Source organism: Zootoca vivipara, chromosome 3 (genome assembly GCF_965207765.1).
Source record: "Zootoca vivipara chromosome 3, rZooViv2.hap1.1, whole genome shotgun sequence".
Taxonomy (NCBI): Eukaryota; Metazoa; Chordata; class Lepidosauria; order Squamata; family Lacertidae; genus Zootoca; species Zootoca vivipara.
Genome location: NC_142586.1, coordinates 92113392 through 92136367, shown reverse-complemented (window position 1 = coordinate 92136367; position 22976 = coordinate 92113392). Strand labels below are relative to the sequence as shown.

Below are 22976 nucleotides of genomic sequence, written 5' to 3'. Positions count from 1 at the left end.
AAATTTTCTTATTATTTACTTGTTTATTTTATTTAAAATTGCTAGGCTAAACAAGCTGGAGGAAATAATTTAAATCCTTTTAGTCATTTATTTGTAAGTGTCAGTCATGTGGCATTCACTTGACAAGATGTCTCTGAAAAGTACTCTGTTTGAAGAGATAAGTTTTTAAAACCTGGCTTCTTTAGACTTTTGCAAAGTATAGTTCAGTCCAGTCGGTAGAGACCCTTAATCTCAGTCATGTGTTCAAGCCTCACATTGGGCAAATGTTTCCTGCATTGCAGGAGTTGGACTAGTTGACCCTCATGATCCTATCCAACTTTACAATCCTGTGATTATATAATATGCTGTTGTGTCCGTGGGATGCAGTGTGGAGCTCGTAATACCAGACTGCATCCTGGAAATGTCCCCTTTACTTAAAAATCTGGTGCTGAAAAGGGCAGCTGCAGTTTCTCCTGACTGCTTTTCTCCTCTAATCTGCTCCTCCCTGTTTGTTGTGACGACATACTTCTCATTATAGCAGGTTGGGTGAAGATGGCAGAACCAGCTCCTAAGAGATGGTAGAAACCACCATTGACTCGTATCCAAATGCAGCTGCAGACTTAATAATAGTTAGGGCTTCGTATAGAAGCATGTGGGTTTGCAAGCCTTTGTATACCCTGTGCAGCAGGCTTGTGCATTGAGGAATGTGTGTAGAGAACTGGGTCATTTTTTTCATTATTTGAATGTTTCCACTTTGTAGAGGAGCACATGAAATGGTCTAGTACAGACTTAATGTTTCTGACTTTATAGACAGTAAATTATTAAGTCAAGAACAACCACTGGGGCAGTGCTTTCCACTGTCATCCATTTCCCCCCTTCCCCTCCTGCATGCCAGCTTCAGTCAAACCAAAGATTACCATTATGTCTAGAACAGGAAATTGCAGCTTAATGTGGCTGTTAACCAAGATATGAAAACAGACCAAGCAGTTCTTTGTTTTGGATGTAACAGGGATCTGGTGCAGAAGCTGGTGTACAAGTGGAAGAAGGATGGAGAGGGAGGAAGACGAAGAGTGTGGGCCCATCACTTGCTCCCACATGGATAAGCCAACAATGTTATGTCCAAACCAGCCAAGTGAAATTTGGTACCATTCTTCTGAGGCTCAAAGTTCAGACAAGCCTAAAGTGGTGGAAAGTAGCCAGAGATGATTATAGTTTTGCCAGCTTATCCTTGTCAGAAGCTGGCACTGACTTAAAACTGTTAACTCTTCACATCCTCTTCACTATTCCTTTTGTGGCTCTAAGAAGTTACATTGGAAAGGGTCCATGATTCAGGCAAGACTTTAGTACTTTCAATCCCAGATTGATACCATGTATTCCAAAAATGTGAATGAAACCATCAAGATTTAAGCTGCCACCTCAAATTTAGGATGCATATTGCTATAAAAAGTCTCCAAATTTTAATTGTAAAGCTCGACTGCTACGTGCACTGGATTTAAAATAATGGTTCAACTTTTCACTATTTCCAGGGGAAAAAAATCTTACCAAGGTATTTTGTTTCAGGTATCTGAACAAAATGATGGTTTTTATTCAGAAATGGTGGCGGGGTTATCAAGGAAGACAAAAATTCAGAGAAATGGTGGAGGTAAAAACTAAATTTGTAATTAAAAATTATTGTAAGCTTTCCATAAGACTGTACGCAAATACAAAGTAGGTGAAATCTCTTCAGTTTGGCCAAGTACTTGCTAGCTTTTAAATTCACATGCTGTTGATCAGGTATAAATGTTTCAGGATTAAAGAGGGGGAAATAAATTAGGTCTTGTTAACTTTTCTAGGCTGGTTGAAGACTCACAGGTTCTGTTGCTCTTAGAAAAAAGAATATTAAAAATCTGAACTCAAGGGAAGAATGAGAGGGAATATCCTTGGCTTCATTGGCCTTATCTCTTCCAGATGGGGCTGCACTCCTACTAAAGTTGACATGGGGAGCCTCTGATTTGCAAGCCAGATTAGGCCTGCCAAGGGGCCTAATTTGACTTGCAAGGACATTTCCCCACAACTGTGGCCACCTGCCCCACATCTGAGACATTAGGTGTGGGGCAGATAAAGCCACAGTTACGAAGGGACAACTGGGAGCCTTGGTGTGCAACCACCTTTCCAATGGTTCCTCTGCAAGCCTTTTAAAGTGCCTTTTAAATTTGGTGCTTAATGCAAGCCTCATTGAGAGTAGGTCCCACTCAGGAGTTCTCAAAAGGAGAGTGAATCCTACCCGCAGCCTAATACGTAAGCTGTTCCTACGCTTTAAAACAACAGATTTTCAGTTTTTTTGGTTTTTAAAAAGCTCTCCCTTCCCTGCGATAATTTTTTGCTATATTAGAAAGGAAGTAATATAATATTAAAGCGAGCATTTTAAGACCTCCTTTAATTAAATGAAAGGAATTATGCCTGGCCTAATGTAATGAAGAAAGCGAATTTTAAAATGAAGTAGCATCATTGTGTTCATTTGTAAATAACATATTGCAGCCAACTGTTTCTTAATTGCCCAGACTGTTGATAAATAATCCAGTCCTGCTGCTCTCCACAGACAATTTGCTTTGGATCAGACTAGGCAATTCAAATAACACTAATTACAGTGAAACCCTTTTACGGTGGATTCTTCTTTGCCAGGGAGGGTGATGGGAGTAGTGAGAGAAAAGGAAACCACATATCACTTTCCCCTCTGTTTCCCTCCAAGTCTGCAACTTATGCTGAATAAAGGACATCTTCTGCCTCAAAAGTATTTATTTTACTTTTTATGATGCAGTTGTGAATGATGTTCATTTTGCATTTGTAATTAGAGGGTGGAACAGATGTGAAAGCTTAGTGTAAAGTGATGTATCCATTAAAATAACCCAACCTGCCAAGTGAGTGTTTGCTATAGCAGGGGATTCTTTCACTCAGAGTGGGATTCGCCTTTATTGGAAGGGAACCAGGAAATGTTTTCTATATCAGGGGATTCACTGTAACATGTTATCATTGTATTTATGATTTTATGATGTTGGAATGAATATTAAATGAAACAAAATTCCCAAGAATTACTCAGGAGGCAACTAAGTACATAACATTTAGTACAGATGGTTGGAAGGCACAATTTTGCTCCATCACTGCATCCACATCCTTGAACGATTTCGACTGAAGACAGCATTTCTTTGAATTTTTCATTAAACCAGACGTCTTGAAATATGAATTCCTTTTATGTTTCTGTGAGTTTTGGTTAAAAGAACCCCAGTGAATAAATCATACAATACTACGTGTCACCAGCACTTGTGAATATTTCTGCTTTGTTATTCTACTCTCAGTAGAGCACCATTGATTATCAAACTCAGCGGAGAGCATTTTATGATCATATATCTCCATTAGCTGCTAGTTTGACTACCATAGATTTTTCTGGTTAAGCCTGCATTATGTATTAGGAAGCCTATCTCTTCAATACAAAGTTTGATTTTATTCTCTCTAAGCCTAGAACTCTTATTATGTATTATGTATAAAGATTCTTATCTTTTATATGTAAAAATAGGAGTACTGTCTTTGTGTAACTGAAATGTATGCCATCTTTCCCCCCCACCCCACCCCTCCTTGATTCACAGACAGCATATTTTATTATGAAGATGAATTTCTACAATGAAATGGCTGTCAGGGTAAATATTTCTTCACTTGTTAAACAAATGAAAAGTCAATTGTGCTCTGAATTTGCTTTTAATAAAATGAGCAACCCAGAATAATATACACTTGATTGATATGCTGATGGTAAAGTGAGGAAATGGCACATAGTTACAAATTTAAAGTTACACTAAGTAATCTAAGTTGCATTTTTTGAAAATTTCTGTTTGATTTAAGATATTGATGTGTGAATTCTTCCCTATTCCAAACGTTGGGGCACTTTGTCATAGCTATTAAAATATTATTCATTTGTTTATATATATATACACACACACACCAGTTTTCTTCTATGATAGACTCAAAGCAACTTACAGAGAGTTCACTGGTAACCTCCCATTCAGACACTAATCAGACCCAGACCTGCTTCCTTCAGCTTACCTTGCTGCATCATGTGACTCAGACCAGAAGTTAAACCTGTTTAATTTCTGCCCTAGTTCTGCTAGGATCAAACATGTACACAGGCAGTTTTCATCCATGGTAATGGTTGATGCATGTATAGTTTTCAGTTGTGCAAAGTGTCTTCCAGCAGCTTGGGTGTATGTGCATCGCCCTTACAAGATTTAAATAATCTGTTGTTGTTGTTGTTGTTGTTGTTGTTTTAAATTGAATAATATCATTGGATATCACACTGATCATTGTTCAAGAGGTGGGAACAGAGAACAGGTGCAGACCCCACCCCAACAAACAACCAGTGCTATTTCTGAGGAAGTGCATGTACAGCCCTGCATTGTTGTGTTGAAGCCTTTGCTATCTACGATTGAGTGCATTTTCTCCACCTTTCCTCTTAGGGCAGTCTACATGATTCTTTTCATTCCCCCTTTATCTTCACAACAGTCCTATGAGGTAGGTTACATTAAGTGAGAATGACTGGTTCAGAGTCATGACTGGATTTGAACCCATATCACTCTGGTATGACGCCATAACCACACTGGCCCTGACCACATGGAATTACACACATGCACCCAGTCCCTCTTTTGCAGTCATTCTTCCTGTATTTCACATGCACACCTTCTGTCAGCCTCAGCTTACTTGTGCAGAGTACTAAGGATGAAAATCAGAGGATGACTTCTTATTCTGCCCATCTCTTAGAAACTACATATCTGGATTACCTTGAGATGATGTTCTGGGTAATCTTGATCAGTGATGGTATAGAGACTTTGTAGGAAGTCTAGTGTCAAGCTAAGGGGGTGGGGGATACCTAGTTCTCAACATTCCAAACTCTGAAATCCATAGGATTGGATCTAAAGTTGCATGGAGTGGAACTCTGCAAACTGGATGCTCTCACCAGCAGAACAGGCTAGGCATTTTTTACGATTCCCCATACCCCCGTGGTCAAAATATGTTTCAGGGAGTTAAGAGACCCTCTGGAGCAGAATGGGAGATGGCACTGGAGGTTGCAGAAGGGAGAGGAGATCTGTGGCAATTGCCTTCCCTCCTTCCTGATGTGGCCGGTTTGCTGAAAGGAAGCCTCTTCTGCATTAGACTCACTTCTACAAATGGGAGGCACTCTTCCGTTTTCATAACAGCGTATCTTTCTTGATCCAACCCTTAATCCTCCCAATTTTAATGCATTTAGCAATGTTCCTTTAGTTTAGGTGAGATTGTGCTTGGAGGTGTTCAGCAGAGCAGGGCCACCATAATTGTCACGATGCTTGTGTTTATATCACCATAAACCCTGTAAAATCATTGGCATAAATATTGGCATAAAACTGGAGCATAATACCTGAAACTTAATCTGCTGGTGTAAAAACAGGAAATAAAAAGTTGCACGCTGTATCCAGCCTATCAGTGTTTTCCTTTGCCTGATGCCATGCTGCTAAATTGCTGAATCTTGCCCATAGGCTGATGCCTTCAGGTGAAAAGGGAGAGAGAAAATGCTGTGTGTGTGTGTAAGTAAAAAATAAAAATAAAAGCCTTGCATAGCCTAATATGGCTTCATTGTACCAGTGCAGCATATCTTCCGTTTTGAAAAACAGTTTTAAAAATTAGATTCGGGCAGAAAGGCAAAACACCTGGTTGGTGTAATGTCTTTTGTGTCACTGTACATTCTTTAAAGCTGTTCCTTAATTATATCTAACCCACTACTGTCAACCTCTCACCTTTAGAATAAGAAAAAGCACAAAGAAAGCAATTCTTATAATGCATAATTTCCATGAATCAGATTTACTTTCAGTATAGTGGGTTGTTATATATTCATCCTTTTCATTTGGAAGATTTAAGGGTTGCTGTGAATTTTCAACAACAAAAGTAATCCATGTTTTTTAAAGGAACAATCTTTGTGTGAGCAGATGGCTTTTGATATATCAAGGTTTTGCCATTTGTTTTAGTGCTTAAAATAAACATTATTTATAAGACCACTTACATTTTGATGTTACTTAATGAGGAATATGCATCATTGATTTGACTAGCTTAAGAGGTCATTTAGAACTTGCCCGTTAACAAGCTGTAATCTGCTGAGCACACAATGACTTTGTTTAAAATTATCTGTTTGGTACTGATCAATGACAATAATTGTTTGGTACCAATCACCATTGAAACTTGCTAATTACTTTGAAGGGCATACACACTTGCCTTTTGTAGGAGTGTGTAAATATTCACCTTGGAATTGTAAGATACGGTAGTAGAAGTATTAAATTTTCTAACCAATTCAGAAAAGTCAGGTAGGTAGTTGTGTGTCCTGCACTATGTTGGGAAACACCAGAAAAAAGCTCTGGCATATGGAGAGACTAAAATGGCTAGGACTCTTCAGCTGAGACAATAGATGATAGGGAATGTAGAGTATATAAAACTATGACTGTACTGGAAAAGCTATTAATGACAATGTGTGTGCCATTTGGGATAGTACTAGTACTGGAAAACATCCAATGAGATGTAAGGATTGAAAATGTGTAGGGTGTTGCATACACAGGCGTCTCAAAAGATGCATGCTGTCCACTTTAGATTTCAACAACAGTTGACCCATAAAGCTAAATGTGGTTTGTGAGTCTTGTATAGCATTCCATAAGATATTCAGTTAACCTCCCGCGTTTACTGCCTGCCTGGGACTGCCAGAACAGAGGGTTTGTCAAGCACTTCTCATGACACAACACAGGGCTGCATCCAGCTTTGTGGATCACTATTTGTTCAGGCCTGCTCTATGTCCTGTTCAAGACTTTGACTGAAAAGGAGGACCAGTGAAGCACAGCAGGAGTCCAGCCGGAGTATGATTGGCACATAAAGCATAACATCACCTGATAATATTTCATTTTTTTACTGCTGTGTAATAAAGAGCTATCTGCTTGTTTTTTGCATAGTTAAAGGCAATTCAGAACCATCACTGTATGTGTGTTTTAAGTCTCATCTGACACCATACATGACTACTCCGAATGTCAACTATTTTCTTGGCCTACCACCCAGTTTGGAGTCAGCCTTCTGGGATACTTTTAGAACCTCCTAGAATGCTTCAGAGTTCACTTTGATACATAAAACCCACTGCTGTGCTCTGCAAAGTTTTTCACCCCTCCTCTACACAGTTTATGTTTATGTTTAAGAGTGCCAGTCACAATACACTGATTTTACTTCAGGTGGATTGCCGAAAAATAAATAAACAGAAAGCGGGCAGGATACAGTTTCTTACCAGGCTTTGGAGGCTATTGCAAGATTTTGCAGGGTTGTGTGAGATCTCATGGGAGCCCCCAGAGCCCGCACACGGCCAACCCAGAGCTGAAAAGAAGGGTGGAGGGCTTAAAAGCTCTTTCCACAAAGTGTTTCCCACTCCAGAAAAGTGCTTTTAAGCCCTCTGCCTTGCTTACTGGGGTCTGGGAAGGCCCTACATAGGCTCTGGAACTCTTCACAAGACCTCAGGCCATAAAAGAGTCTAGACAGATTTATGGATGATACACCATCAGTGGCTAGTAGTCATGATGGCTGTGTACTACCTCCAGTATTGGAGTCAGCATGCCTCTGAATATCTGATGGTGCGCAACTGAGTGGAAGATGTCTGTTGCCCTCATGTTTTGCTTGTGGGCTTCTCTTTGGCTGGCCATTGTGGAAACAGTATGCTGGACGAAATGGATCTTTTGTTTGATCCTTCAGAGCTTCCTTTTGAAATCGCCACAAATTATCTTTCCTGTACTGCCCCATCCCACCTGGCAGGAAAGTTTAACCCTCTGGGAGATAATGCAGGAAAGTAAAAGCCAGCAGCACCTCCTTCCTTGTGAATATGGCTCAGCAATCACTTCCCTCGGCGTTAAGAATCATGTGTTTTGTGGCCAGGCATCTCCACCTAGCAATCCTTAGTTGTAGGGAAAGAGCCTTTAAAGTTCCAAACAGACAGAGACAGATAGTCTTCTATGTGATAAAATACAGACCAATTCTTAAGATAATAGCTTTAGTGAAATTTGAAATGTAGAGAAGCTAGATGTTAATTTACATGATACTCTGTAATTAACTTGAATGTGGCTAACTGCTTTGACTTGAATATGATACTTATTTCTTTTGGTACTGCTTTGAAAAGCAGGTGAATGGATTTCATTCTAAAGGGCCTCAAAATTCGTTGGACAATGCAAAATATCCTACACAACCATTGTAAGCTCATGTTCACTTTAGCTTTCCTTGATCAATAAGTATTATTTAAATATATTACTTTTTCCTCATACCTGTAATTATGTATGTATACATGCATGCATGGTGTTAAAGCAATATCATCTCTCATAAAATAGACTAGATTTTTAATATAAATTGACGTGATCTCTCTTGCAAAAAAAAGTATTGAAGCAAATATATGTGCTTTTTCTCCACTAGATTCAGAAAAGATGGCGAGGCTATTACGTGCGAAAATATATCCATAATTATTATGCACTGAAGAAGTACCTGGAAGCTATTGCTTTGAATAATGAGCTGGTCAGGTAAAGATAAAAATACTGAGTAGTGAAACTTTAAATTTCTTTTTTTAATATATTTCTAAATAGTTTATAGTGCTAATTAAATTATTTCTTCATGGGAAGAATTGCCTCCATTATCCAATATATAAAGTAGTCTTCTTCTTTCTCTTACTTAAGCATGTGGTGCAAATTATGATCTCGTTTATACCAGTATGCATGCGGCTATGATTCTACTGAATCCACTGGAGTGAGCCCAAAGCTGAAATACATACAACACAGAATTTATCTCTTTCCATTGCTCAGGAGCAAGGGCGTACCCACCACGGGGCAAGTTAGGGCAGCTGCCCTACTCTAGAAGCAGGGCTGGTGGGCAGAGGCGGAGCACAGCCAGGCGGAGTGCGAGTTCGCCATTCCCGCCGCGCCGCGCCGCACCCTCCCTCCAGCTCCCCGGCGCGCCCTCAGGCAAGGCCAAGCGCGGCGGGGAACCAGGGAGCGCGGCGCGGTGGGCGGGAACGCTGAACTCGCGCTCCGCTGGGCTGGGCTCCGCCTCCGCCCACCAGCCCTGCTTCTAGGGAGGGGCACAGCCCGGCGGAGCGCGAGTTCGCCGTTCCCGCCCGCCGCGCTGCGCCCTCCCTCCAGCTCCCCGTCGCGCCCTCTGGCAAGGCCAAGCGCGACGGGGAACCAGAGAGCGCGGCGTGGCGGGCGGGAACGCTGAACTCGCGCTCCGCTGGGCTGGGCTCTGCCTCCGTCCACCAGCCCTGCTTCTAGGGAGGGGCACAGCCCGGCGGAGCGTGAGTTCGCCGTTCCCGCCCACTTTGTGGCCCCTCCCCTTCCGTGCCTTGGCCCCTCCCCTTGCCCCCCCCTAGTTTTGATCCTGGGTACGCCCATGCTCAGGAGAAAAAATACTCTGGACTTTCTATATTAACAAGTCTGTAGAATAATGAAGTAGTGCTAGAGGCTTAAGTCCGCAATTGCCAACATGTATGTGGGCCCTAATTCTGGTGGATAGGTGCTGAGACAAGGCACATGCTGCAAGGCCATGGTAGTTTTCCAGTGCCTGCACCAGATATGGCTCTCAGGGGTCAAGGAGCTGGAGCTGGTTAAGAAGAGAATATTGCCACCACTTGTCCACCATGTGCACTGAGAGTGTTAAAGAGTAATCCAGCCCTCAGTTAGACTCACCTCCATCACTCAGTGGTGCACTGAAAATTCTGTCCCTTGGGCCTCACTGCTTCCTTAAGGTCTGTAGCTCAAGACACCAAGAGAGTGTCTCTATTCCTTTAAAATAGGTGCGGGGAACCTGGGATCCTCCAGATGTTGCTGGAATACAACTTCTCCCAGGCTTGTGCCCCAGGGAGGACACTTCAGCCCTGCTAACTCAGTGGCTTGACTTCACTCCCAGAGGCACACTCTCTCGAGACAGACTGATGCCAACCACAACAGCTTCCATCATCCCTGACCATTGGGCATTCTAAATGGGGCTGATGGGAGTTGGTATCCAAAAACATCCGCAAGGCCGCAGGTTCCCTAGCCTGAGAATTGCTCACAAACGACAATTTCACTTGATGTGATTTTTGCCATCATGGGTCTTCTCCCATCGCTTCAGCCCTATTTGGCAGATTATTTCATTTTTAGCAACTCGGAAAGGGAAATCATAATCATTTTAGTCTACTGGAAATATCCTCTCTGTGGGAGAAATAATTATAGCTTCAATCAAGATGCATCAATCCTTAGATCTTGTAAATTTACAAAAGAAAAAAAGGTATTTGTGCACGTTTTAGTTATTCTTGTACAGTAAACACAAATACTGTAGTTAAAATGCAGCAGAATTTTTTTTAATTCAATTTTTATATTAGCCTTCATTTGAAGATTACAGGGTGGTTTACAGTATAAAAACAAAATACATAACATAAAACAAAACAATAACACCCCACCAAGCAGTACCACCAGTACCGAGAGTGGTATTCAGCTAAGCTTTACTCAGAGGCAGCCCATTGAAATTAATAAATCTACCCTAGTTGTGCTTATTAATTTTAGTGAATCTACATGGAGTAAAGCTTAGCTGAATACCACCATATGTGTCTGGATAGCCCCTTTTGTCATTATGTTTATATAACACATATGTAAGATTACGTTTTCACAGCCTGCCTCTTACAAAGATAAATTGGTTTGATTAATTTAAAGACTGAGTATGCATTTTCTAGATGTGTCCACTTATAACCTATAGCCCCATATGCAAAAACTGCCCCAGGTTATGAACAAGAAAATGATATCATGAAATTAAAAACTAGCCTCAGAGATACAGATTGGCAGCATTAATAAAAATCATAATGCTGTTAATGGGGAAACTTACAATACACCGAGTTTCTCTTCTAATTTTAGCTTCAGATATACATTGACTTTATCTGTTACTTAATGTTTTGCAGCATTAAAGGTGGGATGCAATCAACTGAGAAAATGAGCTAATTTCAGGAATAGATTGAATTCATTAGAACTGTTATCCACAAGCCCTTTGCTATTGCTTATGGCTTTAAGCTTCATTTGAAATAGGTTTAACTGGCGACCCTTTGGCTTGAACCGCAAGTTATGAGACAAATGTGGGATCCCCGTGTTTGCCTTGTAACACTAAAACAAGAAAGAGTTAGGCAGGATAGGGCACCTAAGCCATTCTTCCTTCCAAATCCACACTGGCCATTTTAACTCTACATTTCTCAGCCAAGCTCTGAGATTCAAATAAGCACAACTGGGGGATAAAGAGCTGGGGGGGTACATCTGCAGGGGAGAATCAATGGAAAAGGGGAGGGCAAGCATCTTACTCCCATCAGCTGTTTCTGTGCTACAAACACAGCCCCAGCGTTTATAGGAATCTGGCAGAGATGGTGTTGGGAACCTGTGTTTGCCTATGAATAAATATGTTGTTCTTCGCTTTTCTGATCCTAAAGGAAGTAGTTTGGACAGAGACAGATCACTGTCCTGTCTCAAATTTAGGAGATGTTGTAGAGCTATAATTGGTATAAAATAGCCCATTTTTAAACCCAAGAGCCTGGGTTAAATGGTCATTTCAAATCCAAACAGGAACCTATCTACTCAAATTTAGTATTTTGCCAAATGTTTAATAAAGCCTCCAGTAAGGACAGTTGGCTTGTCCAGCTTGGGTACAAAACTGAGTGTTTCAGTAGGTCTGACCAGCATATCACAGCATTGTAAACAAATATTGCCCAATGCCCTTGTAGATGTCTTTGTTTTATTTTGATCATTTATATCCTATCTTTATCAGTAAGTAAATTCAGGGTGACTCTCAAGAAAGTTTTGCAAAAGCCTGTTTTTCCCTTCATATGGCATAATGATATGTGATTGTAGGTGGGGGGGTCCCGCCCACCTGCCAGATTTGGCCCCTTGATGCAGATCCTAATAAGGACCTGTCCCATGGAGACAAAAAGTCTTGACACCCTATTCTGTTCCTCAAGAGAGCTCTGGAAACTGAGCACAAACAGTATGAGTAGTTCACTAGACTACCCAAAGGAAACCTGCTGGCTCTTAGGACTAGGCAGTTTTAATGGAGCAAGAGGAGTTTGAACAGAAAATGTCCTGTTGAAAGCAAGTAATTTGAAACTGTGTGTGTGTGAGAGAGAGAGATTGATTGATTGATAGGGATGGGTGAATTCCCATGTATACTAGGGAATCAATTTGTTGAATAGGATCAAAGGCGGATCTAGGAGAACATGACCGGTGCAGTTGCACTGGACACAGAGCTTCTGAGGCACCGCAACTATGATATCCAACAGAAGGCGAGAGGTTCGGGGGAGGCACACACCAGATTTTGGTGTCAAACAGGGCACCACTGAGACACCAAGGTCTGCCGCTAGCAGAATCTCGCTTTGCCTTGACAGTTATCAAGTCCAAAGTACATATGGGGATTCTCTGTATCTGATCAAGATGTGATACCGTAATTAGTCTTTCTTAATATGAACATTAGTTAATTGTGCAAACTCTCTGTGACTTCTTTTGAGCACTGTTTGGAGATTTCCTTTGGGGAGAAGAAGGTGCCATGCCTCTTAACAGGATTTGGTAAATGGCAGCATATTACACTGATATGGCTGCCCATTACCTTCCAGGCAAAAATTAAAGTGTTAGCCAAATTTGAATCTGTTTCTTCAAAAACTTGGCAACTAATTTCATCCTACCACTTTTTTAATTGAACAATTCACCGTAGAGCCGGGATGAAACTTAAAGCAGTTCCAGAGCAGTGATAAAGTAATTATGGGACATTTTGGCTGCTGAACTACCTTTATTAAGGTTACTTATGGACTTTAGTATCTTCTGTAGATTGATTCTGCTGTTAAAACCTGAGCCTCAGTGTGTATCACACACTTTTATATAGTCTCAACTGCAACAGATTTCACCGTCTCCTATTTTATCTAAAGTGGGATCTTAACTGTAAAGTAAGTAGAAAAGAAGGAAAAGGTGCAATTTCATTAAGCTCTAACATATCATTGGCTGTCAGGCTGGTCTTGTTATGCTGTCCATCCTCATTTAACTATCCCACAAGATCTCTTAATGAAGTTAAGCCCCAAGTTCACTCCAATAATTCTGTGGCAAGAGTTTGTGCAATGTAACAATTCATCACTTGTCAGGAAGGCACTTTTAGTTTATACATTTAATAAGGGCATCCTCTAGCTTGGTTAATTAGAAGTGAACAGTTTGCATATTTACTAAATGTGGAGTGTCATTGCCACCACGGCCTATTGCCTACATGAATTATTTCTCTATCTGCAATAAACAGCTGGGTAATTATTACTGCCATAATCAGATAAATTCCCTCTGTAAGGCTTTTCTTACATGGCAATTCTTTGAACTCATCCAAAGCTGAACAAAATTTATGAACTCCGGTAGCTGGGCCACTTTTTCATAGTATACTGTCCCTATTTCAAGGACACATATAGCATTATAAATATTCCATAAATTAGGAGGGTAAATATGATTACCTAAAGATTATATATTAATAAATTAGATTTTTGAAAACACAATTCTCGGGTTGTAATTCATTAAATTATATCACTCCTGCTCTATGTAGTTGTAGGCATCTGACAGGGTATATCTGCAGTTCAGGGTAAAAGAGCCAGGCACCAAGATTGGAAGTAAAATTATATGGGAGAAAAACACCAGAGGAGAAGAGTGTTTGCTCTGTTCATGTTAATAGACTTGTACCTCTTCTTTCATACTCATGAAATATTAGGTGGGATTTTAGGTGGGGGAATGTAGTGGGCCATTAAAACAGTACGTTATCTTGCTTTTTAACCATTGTGTCATAATTACTCTTTCTAGAGGCAAACAGAATTTACTCATGACTAATTGACTAATATGGTTAACAGGGGTAGCCAATGTGGTGCCCTCTTGATGTTGTGATCTACAATTGCCAACAGCCCCAGACAGCATGGTCAATAATCAGGGATGTTGGGAGTTCTAGTCCAAAACATCTGCCCCACCCCTTCAGTTCTGTAGCTAGTTGTACCCGCACATAGAGGGTTTTCTGTTTGTCCCCAGGGTATGTTATCTGTTTTTTTTTTTCTGGCTTGGTTTTAGTTTTTTTAATAAGGTCTGGACTATGAGACTTCACTGGATTCTTCTAAAGAGGAAAGGGCATTAAGTGAAGAAGGAAAAGTGTTAGAACAGGAACAGTTTGCAAGGAGCTAGCTCTTTAAACTGGGTGAATGGGCATTAAATGTGATTCAGTGCAAGTGTAAAGTTATGCACATTGGGTTAAGTAATTCTAACTTCTTATGGGGGCTGATGGGAGTTGTAGTTCAGCAACATCCCTAGGGCCAAGGGTTCTCCATGTCTGACTTAAAAATAATGTGGCCATAGTGTAGCGTTGCCATACATCCGAAAATTCCAAGACATAGCTGGAATACTGCAGTTGGAAGCGGTGTCTGGCGGAAATTGCTAAAATGTCCAGAAAAATCAGGACGTATGGCAACCTATGTTGGTAGTGTTGTTTTTGGCAATTTCCCTTTTTTTAAAAAAAAAAAAAGCTCACTTTTTGTGTGTGTGGTCCTTCTGGCAATTTTGCCAAACAAGCTCAACAATTTGGCCCATATTTTGAAACATGGCAACCCTACCATAGTGTTATTTCTCACAAAGCTTATACACGCTCTCCTTGTTACATTTTGGGAGGTTCTCAGAGTGAGTAAGGAGAAAACTACTGTATGTTTCTGCAGTAAAACTCCTGAAGCCTCATTTAAGTGTAACCCCACTCCCTTCTTAAATGCACATACAACTTCTCGGTGGTTTTTCCTAGACTCCTGTGTCTCATCTCTTCTCTACTTAGCATAACTCTGCTAGTGAAAGTAAATATTGGGGCAGGAAGGCAGTAATCAGAGGAATCATTGCTCATGTACTACTGACTGTGATCCCTCGAAATTGATGTAGTGCCAATTCATGTTGAAAACTCTTTTATCGACTTTGAGGCTCAGAGAGCTGTATCTGTAAGTGTAGCTGTATCTTTTTAAAAATACTTTTACATAAATAAATGCTTACTACATGTGTTGTATAAAAACTTCTATTGAAGATTATTGGCACAATCAAATAACCAACTGATAGCCAGAAACAAATTTTACATTTCACTGGCCATGAGGAGACATCATGGTAATAATAAACCATAGTTTACCATGCAAGAGTGTGTTGTGTCCATTTCACTCCTCCCCTACCACTACTTGGGGAAAACAAAGTGCAATGCTTGGCTTAATATCATGGCTGCGTTGGGAATTGTGATTCATTTTGGTGAAACCAGGATTGCTAAGCCCAGAACAAAGTTTGCATTTGCCTACAGCTTGGAGCAAAACAAGCTACGATACTTCATTTGAACGCAGCAATAATTTTATAGGAAAGGAAGGAGCAATGACTTAGATCCCAAATCATAAAGACCAGCAATAGATTATCTTGGCATGAAATATGTAAACCTCTATCGTTTTTTACCTTTCTTGTAGATCTAAAGAATAGAGCAGGCATAGGCAAACTCCGGCCCTCCATATGTTTGGGACTACAATTCCCATCATCCCTAGCTAACAGGACCACGGGTCAGGGATGATGGGAATTGTAGTCCCAAACATCTGGAGGGCTGGAGTTTGCCTATTCCTGGAACAGAGAGTTGGAAATGTGGTCATGAGATCAACAGTCTAGTTTGGTACTGTATCCCTCCTGATATAATGACCCCATCAGAGTAAACCACAGTTTTGTTTTGTTTTTATTAATGTTTTACTGTGAATATGCCTATCTGGACTGTTTTACTCTACCCTTTCCTATACAAATTATACACTATTTTGATTTGTCTGAAATGCCCTTTGCTTTCCTTAATGCTACATATTCATAGTTATCCAGTCACAAGATCACAAACTTCTTATTAAAATGCAAAACAAAATGCAATATTTTGATGAAGTTCAATGAAAGTGTGTCAGTATAAATCTGCAAGATCTCAGTGTTGAGTGCATCACCATTACAGTCTGAATACTGCTGTAATCATCACTTAAAGACATTTCCTAAAGTGCTAGGAAAACATTATATATGTATTTTTAACATTTATAGAAACAGAAGGAGCACTGTCAACCAAATTTGCATCTCATAGCTGGAACCAACACCACTGCACACTGCATAAATGAAAACTCAGAATAACAATAAGTTACCTTGGCACACGAATGAGTTTTATTTTTAATACCTAAACAAAAGTGAAAAATTCACAGCCTCAGACATTTGTTGCATATAATCTTAGTTGAATCATGACGACAAGTGTTCCTAAGTGCATTACTTCTAAAATATGAATGCATTTAACTAGCGAAAGGATTTAAATTATTGTGGCATTTTACCATAAAAATATTCTATTCCTTTCTCTCCAACTTTCCCGAAGCTTTAGCAGACCTTCGTTCTCGCTTTTGCCAACTGTTACCATTTTGTAGGGCATTTGGGGGCAAAATGTCAGGCACAGGTTCACATATTCATTTTCCTTTGTAACGTCACTAATATCCTATGCATAGGGTAGGAAAATAAGAGGAGCCAAGCCAAGTTTATATAGGATTACATGACAGGCAACCTCTTAGAAGAGGAATTCCTAGTTCATCCTCATGCTGAAGGGCTTTTCTAAGATGGTGCCATCTAAAACCAAAAATTATGCCACGTCCTTCTAACCAATTTTTATTCATATGTAGATTTGCATAATTTAATCAATTAATTTAGCAATTATGAATTATAACTCATAGGATAAAGGAATATTCATTTATTTGAGTTGACAAAAAAAAATAAAGTAACAGCCTTAATCTGAATGGTCACATTACGGGGCCCTGATTCCCCTTCAGATTCAACTGATGTTTGCTGCATTGTGATTTCAAGAGGGTGATACACTGGCACCTCTGGTTATGAACTTAATTCATTTTGGAGGTCCGTTCTTAAGCTGAAACCGTTCTTATCCTGAGGCGCGCTTTTGCTAATGGGGCCTCCCACGTGATTTCCATTCACATCCCGGAGCAAAGTTCACAACCAGGAGCAGCTCCTTCCGGGTTAGCAGAGCTCGTAACCTGAAGCGTTTGTAACCAGAAGCGTTCGTAACCAGAGGTACCACTGTACTGAAGTTTAGGGGACAGATTCAGTTAAAGGGGCCCACTAATGGAAGCCCACACAAGGACTTCTCCTTGCTCAATGGGGCTAATGTTGTATGATTTCATCAGCATTATGCTTAATTTTCTTTGTAGTTGTTTCTCTTTCAAAGGGTTCCCTTGATTGTTCCTGTTATGCAGGGCATGTTAATAGCTATATATTTTTATTTTTAAGTGGTTTGGGGTTCTTATTAATTATTTTGTATTTTTTTAACAATTTAATTTAAAAGTTTTCAGGAAAAGTAGAGGGAAATGTGCATTTGCTTTTCGTTCCTTCAGTATCTTTCTCCAGGGCCTAACCTTTGGTAGAGACTGTCTCCCTTTTTGCCTTCCCTCACTTTGTCTGCCCATGAGAGACCCACTGCAGAAACATATATAATGATTGTGTTGCCTTTTGGCACATAGCACAATACTAGATGCACTGAATTAGAATATTCAGTGCCCTCTGATTTGCTTTCCCTGGTTTAGGATGAAGCTTAATTCCTATGAAGTCTTGCTACCTGGGAACATACATTTATTTTCTGATATCATTGGACTTCCCTTAAGAATCTGCAGGCAGTTGGGGGTGCCTTCTGCTTGGGAATTGGTACCACTCTAGCAGCACTGTTATAGTGGGGCATAACATATAATTCTGTCTTAAAATAGTTCCTTGTTCTGAGGCTCCCTAGTCAGTCTTAGACTCCTCCCTGTGTTTCTACGAAAATAAGACACCGGCTTATAATTTATTTTTCCTCAAAAAACCCACACTATGCCTTATTTTCAGGGGATGTCTTATTTTTTTCCCTCCTCCTCCTCCTGCCGTGGCCAGCATTGCTGCTGTGCCCATCACTATGTCTTATTTTCGGGGTATGGCTTATATTCCTTGAATGCTTAAAAATCCTGCTACGTCTTATTTTATGGCTACGTCTTATTTTTGGAGAAACGGGGTATATGCCTCTTTAAATCACTGCTTACCCATACGTACATAGGACTCTATGTGAACCCACTTGAGGAAGAAACTATTGTCCTTAAAAATGTTCTCATTCATCACATTCCTGCACTCATCCCAACTCAAACCCTGTTTTTCCTTCTATGGGTGTGTTCTAGAGAGCTTAGAACTCTTGCAGAAGGGAGAGATCCCTCTCTCTTCCCACCTATTCATTGTTCTAGATCATTAGCCACCTAGTGTTGAACTAGGGTCCAACAACCACACCATGTGTTTATATGTATAATGCATTTATATTCATAAATTATAGTGTTTCCATTAAATATCATTTAAGATACCTTACAAGTTCAACAAAATATACCATCTTAGCTTTTTCTCTGTTGCCAGTTTAGCATTGATATATATTGTGAAGAAAATGAGCTCTAAAAATGTAGGCTGCTTGTTCGCGTAAAAAATAATTATATCTGCTCTTCTGTGAGTGGTATTCCACTAAGTTTTACTTAGAGTAGACCTATTGAAATGATTGAATATGACTAAGCTAGCTCCATTAATTGCAGTGGGTCTAGTCTGAGTAAAATATAGTTGAATACCATCATACCGTGTTTCCCACATTTTAAGACACCGTCTTATATTTATTTTACTCAAGAAAATAAGCCTATGGCTTATTTTTGGGGGGTGTCTTGGTTTTTTTATTAAGCAATCTATTTTTTATTAAGCAATCTTGGTTTTTTTTTAAAAAGCAATCCTTCCACGCGGAAGGAGAGTACCGAGCCAGCAGCAGCAACGCTGGCCGCTGCAATAGGAGGCAGGCGCCTGGAACCAGCGATTGCTGCAGCCCCAACAAAGCGCGCAGCAGCGCCACTCGGTTCAAGGCAGTGGGACCCAGCAGTGTCATCCTCGTCCTCCCACTGCTGTTGCTGCTGCTAGCCCCTGGGGGCCGCGGAGGCGGCTGGGCAGCGACAGCGACAGCTGGAGCCCAGCTGGGCAGCAGCAGCGGGAGGAGGACGGAGGCAGGCGCCCAAAAGCGGCGACGAGGCTGGCTGGCTGGCGGAGGAGGTGGTGGAGGTGGAAAAAGGGAGGCGGGTGGAGGCCGCTTGGCTAGGTGGCCTTCCCCGCTGCTGCACCACCAGCCACCGCTGCAGCCCTTGTGGGAGCCGCCTGGCCGGCTGCTGGCTGGAGGGGTGCATACCTGAGCGGGAGCCGCCGCTGCCGTTGCCGGAGGAGGAGGAGGGAGGCGCATCGCGGCCAGGCGCACACAAGGAAGGCCAGCCAAAGGGAGCCCGCAGCCGCTCAACAGCACCTTGGCTCCGCTGGGCTTAGCTTCTCTGCCTTGCAGCCGGCTGTGGCTGCCGCCGCCGCTGCCTATTGTCACGGGAGAGGCAGGGAGCGAGCAAAAGAGGGCGCGTGCTGGCCCAGAAGGAGGAGAAAAGGTGCAGACGGGGAGAGATGGGTGCCCCAAAGCGCCCTGACCATTAGATGTATTCGCTGCCTCCCAGGGTCGAAAAGGAAAGCACCAGTAGCCCCAATAGGAAAGACAGGCCTGCTCCAGAGGGGCAGGAAGAGGCTTCCCCCCCCCTCTCCCTGTGCGCTCAGCAGGCGGTGGAGAAATCAGCTGAGAGGCGCGTTTTCCCCCCACGCCTGTCGCTGGTTCGCTGGCTCCCTGAGCACACAGGAGGGGCTGAGGAGGTGACAGGAACAATGGTGGCTTACTTTCGGGGTACGTCTTACTTATCTTACTTCTAGAAAAACCCTCCCATGGCTTACTTTCTGACTACGTATTAAAAAAGGGGAAACACGGTATTACTCCCAGGGCGGTTATCGGACTAGCATTGGAGAGTAAAGAAGAAAGGAAATACTTGTTACTAATATAGCCTTTATGCTGCAGTGATAGTTCATAATAAAATTATTTGCTGCCAAGTTCTTCATTTTTTGACAAATGTCATTTAATTTTACCAAATTACTATAGTGAATAGTGAATCATCCATTCAAGATACTAATAGTCAACTTTCGTTGATGAAACAAAATTATTTTAGCTACCGGGTATCATTATAATTAAATTGAATATATATTTGTAAATAAATGCTTTTCTTCTGTGTTGTCCAGCACTTACTCGTTTTTGGACAATGCGAGCTTTTACCATTGTTGACAAGAAGTTGGATGGGAATGAAGAACTTGTAAATATTCATTCATAGGCATTTTATTCTCTGCAGTTCATAGACACTGAGCCTGACCAGACAAATCTGCTACGAAGAAAAGAGTAATTACTAAATAGGAAATATATGTACCAGCGTTGACAGGTGTAATTGCTTTTAAAAACCCAAGAATGTATGTTTATTTATTTTTATTAATGCTATTGTAAAAATGCTTATTTACTCACCTTTCTCTGCTCTGAGATCTGTTCCTTGAGGACAAAGAAAGGTCACCAGTCTCTCCAAGTCCTAGTTCTTTGTCAAAAGTGGACACAGTTAATGAGGTTGGTTTGGTACGGCACAAATTCTCAGACACAGATAGAGATCCTTTCAATGGAAACAAATTTGTTTGGCTTTACCAGGTTACTTAGCGATTAATAATAGCCTTGAGATGCAGGTCAGAAAGGTCAGTGTACCCGCTTGCCAATACAATCTAAAATGTACAGCAAGTCCAGGTCTCCGGGCTTGGAGGCCTCCAAACACTATGCATAAAGTAAAACAGGCTATTTTCCAACTTCTTTTTTCATATTAATAAGCAATTTTCAAGAGAAGTGTGGCAAAATGGGGGCCATGCCACTCTAAGTAATTCATTTATTTTGCAATTTAATCTTATGTTGGAAAAAAAATTACACTGCTGCAAAAGCATAGCATGGTGATTTTTAAACGTCAGTATGTTTCATAAGTAACCTTGTATGAAATATTGTATTAGAAGCCTTTAACAGTAAAAGGCAACAAAAAGAAAAAAGAAAACATTCCAGGGATTGAAACAGAATAATACATCTTCTCCTATCTTTAATTTATTTCTGTTTTGTTCTACTTTTGCCTTGTACATTTGAAAGAAAAACATGTGTGATTTACTTAATATTTTACACCATATGCTATGAATTAATATTTTGATGGAAAAGTAAAAAAATGGCATAGCATATAGATTTTTGTAACAGAATTTTCTGTTACAAAATATTGCCAGATTGCATATTTAAAAGGTTTTGTCCTATTATTGAGAATATTATTTATTTGTTTTGTATCCTGCCATTCATCAACAAGCAATCTCAGCATGGGTCACGTCATCAAAAAAAGGGGGGGGGGAAATACATCCATTGTAAGAAAATGCAATAGCATTACAAACAACATCAAAACATTCCATATCTACATATTTATAAATAGCAAGAAACTGAAAATATCTATAATTGTAATCGAGTGAAAATGCTCTGGTTTTGGGGTGGACAGAGTCAACTGATTGTTGCATGATCACCATAGTTTTCTGAATAGCTCTGTAATACAATGGAATCCACAGTCCCTACACTTCACACAGGTTTAGCTCTGATTATTTTTCAAAGCAAAGCCTTAAAGAGGCTTATTTCAGGAGGCTCCCACTGTGCCAAGAGCACAGTACTGTAGTAAGTAACTGATGGTGTAAAAGAGAGAACTTGCAAGAACTTATAACTCTGGAGGTGAATACTAGGTGTAGGAAGCCTGAAGAAACCTAGTTTTCAGTTCATGCCCTAGCTGGGAAGCTTGAGGGCCCATAGCAAATTAGATGAAACTCCAATTTTGGATAAGGGGTCAAAAGGTAACTCTGCTGATAAAAGTAGTTCCACACCACATGGACATCTTTGGGAGAAGAAAGGGCTAAGGACCCTAAACAAATCCGGAGTGGAGTCTCTAAGGCGGTTGAATGGTGTCTTGTGTGCCATCATTGACCATGGGCTGAAAATGGTCAGCATTGACCTTGCCGTTCTACAGGAGACCAAACTTGCTTCAAATGACAGCCTTCAAGAGAAGAACCACACATTTTTCTGGCAAGGAGGGCATCCAGAAGAATATTCACGGTGTAGGCTTCACAGTGTGTAACCCTCTTCTGTCTGCAATAGGACCGCTGACCAAGGGCTCAGAACGCTTGCTTTCCCTCACCTTTCCACCACCTCCAGTCCAGTTAACATCTTGAATGTCTACACACCCACTAGACCAGGCTGTCGGGAGGGTCCCAGCCTGTGAACACCTATTCTTGCTGGGAGATTTCAATGCTAGAGTTGGGGGTGATCATCACACGTGGGGCAACTTCATAGGCCACTGTAGTACTGGCAGCATGAACAAGAATGGACAACAGCTGCTAGAACTGTGTTCATATCACAGCCTCTGAACCGTGAACATGTTCTTCTCTACCAAGGCAAAACAGCAAGTGTCATGGAGATATCCAGAGTAGGGGCACCAGCACCGGCTGCACTTGATTGTCACCAGGTGATTGGCACTGAACTCTGATCATATCACATGGAGCTACCACAGTGCCAACTGTGACACGGATCACTCTCTAGTGATGAGCAAGATCCTTCTCCAATTCTGTCAAAGAAGCTCTACTGAACTGCCCCAGAGACAGCATCAAAGTAAGGTGGAACTACCTACAACACAGCTATGACATCCTTTGGCAAAAGAGACTTTGCCCAAACCTGTATGAGATTCGGCCTTGCCATCAGCCTGATAAAGACCAACATCCTGGGTCAGGACTTTGCCTGGGTGTGTCTAAGTCCAACCAGCTCCTCCTTGATAACACGTGCATGGTCTTCACATATGTATTGGGGATTTTCTCATATGTATTGAGGCTTTCCATTTACAGTGGTACCTCGGTTTAAGTACACAATTGGTTCTGGAAGGCTGTACTTAACCTGAAGCGAACTTTCCCATTGAAAGT

The 22976-nt window shown here is 41.1% G+C and overlaps 1 protein-coding gene across 2 annotated transcripts in view; it reads left to right on the top strand.

The window, feature by feature from the left end:
- Positions 1–22976, top strand: part of SPATA17 (spermatogenesis associated 17) — a 79801-nt gene that overhangs the window by 2115 nt on the left and 54710 nt on the right. For both annotated transcript variants that reach the window (XM_035111349.3, XM_088666683.1), the window contains exons 3-5: positions 1540–1621; positions 3600–3650; positions 8455–8558. In XM_035111349.3, the coding sequence (XP_034967240.1) occupies positions 1540–1621; positions 3600–3650; positions 8455–8558 (237 nt within the window). The remainder of the gene's footprint in view (positions 1–1539; positions 1622–3599; positions 3651–8454; positions 8559–22976) is intronic.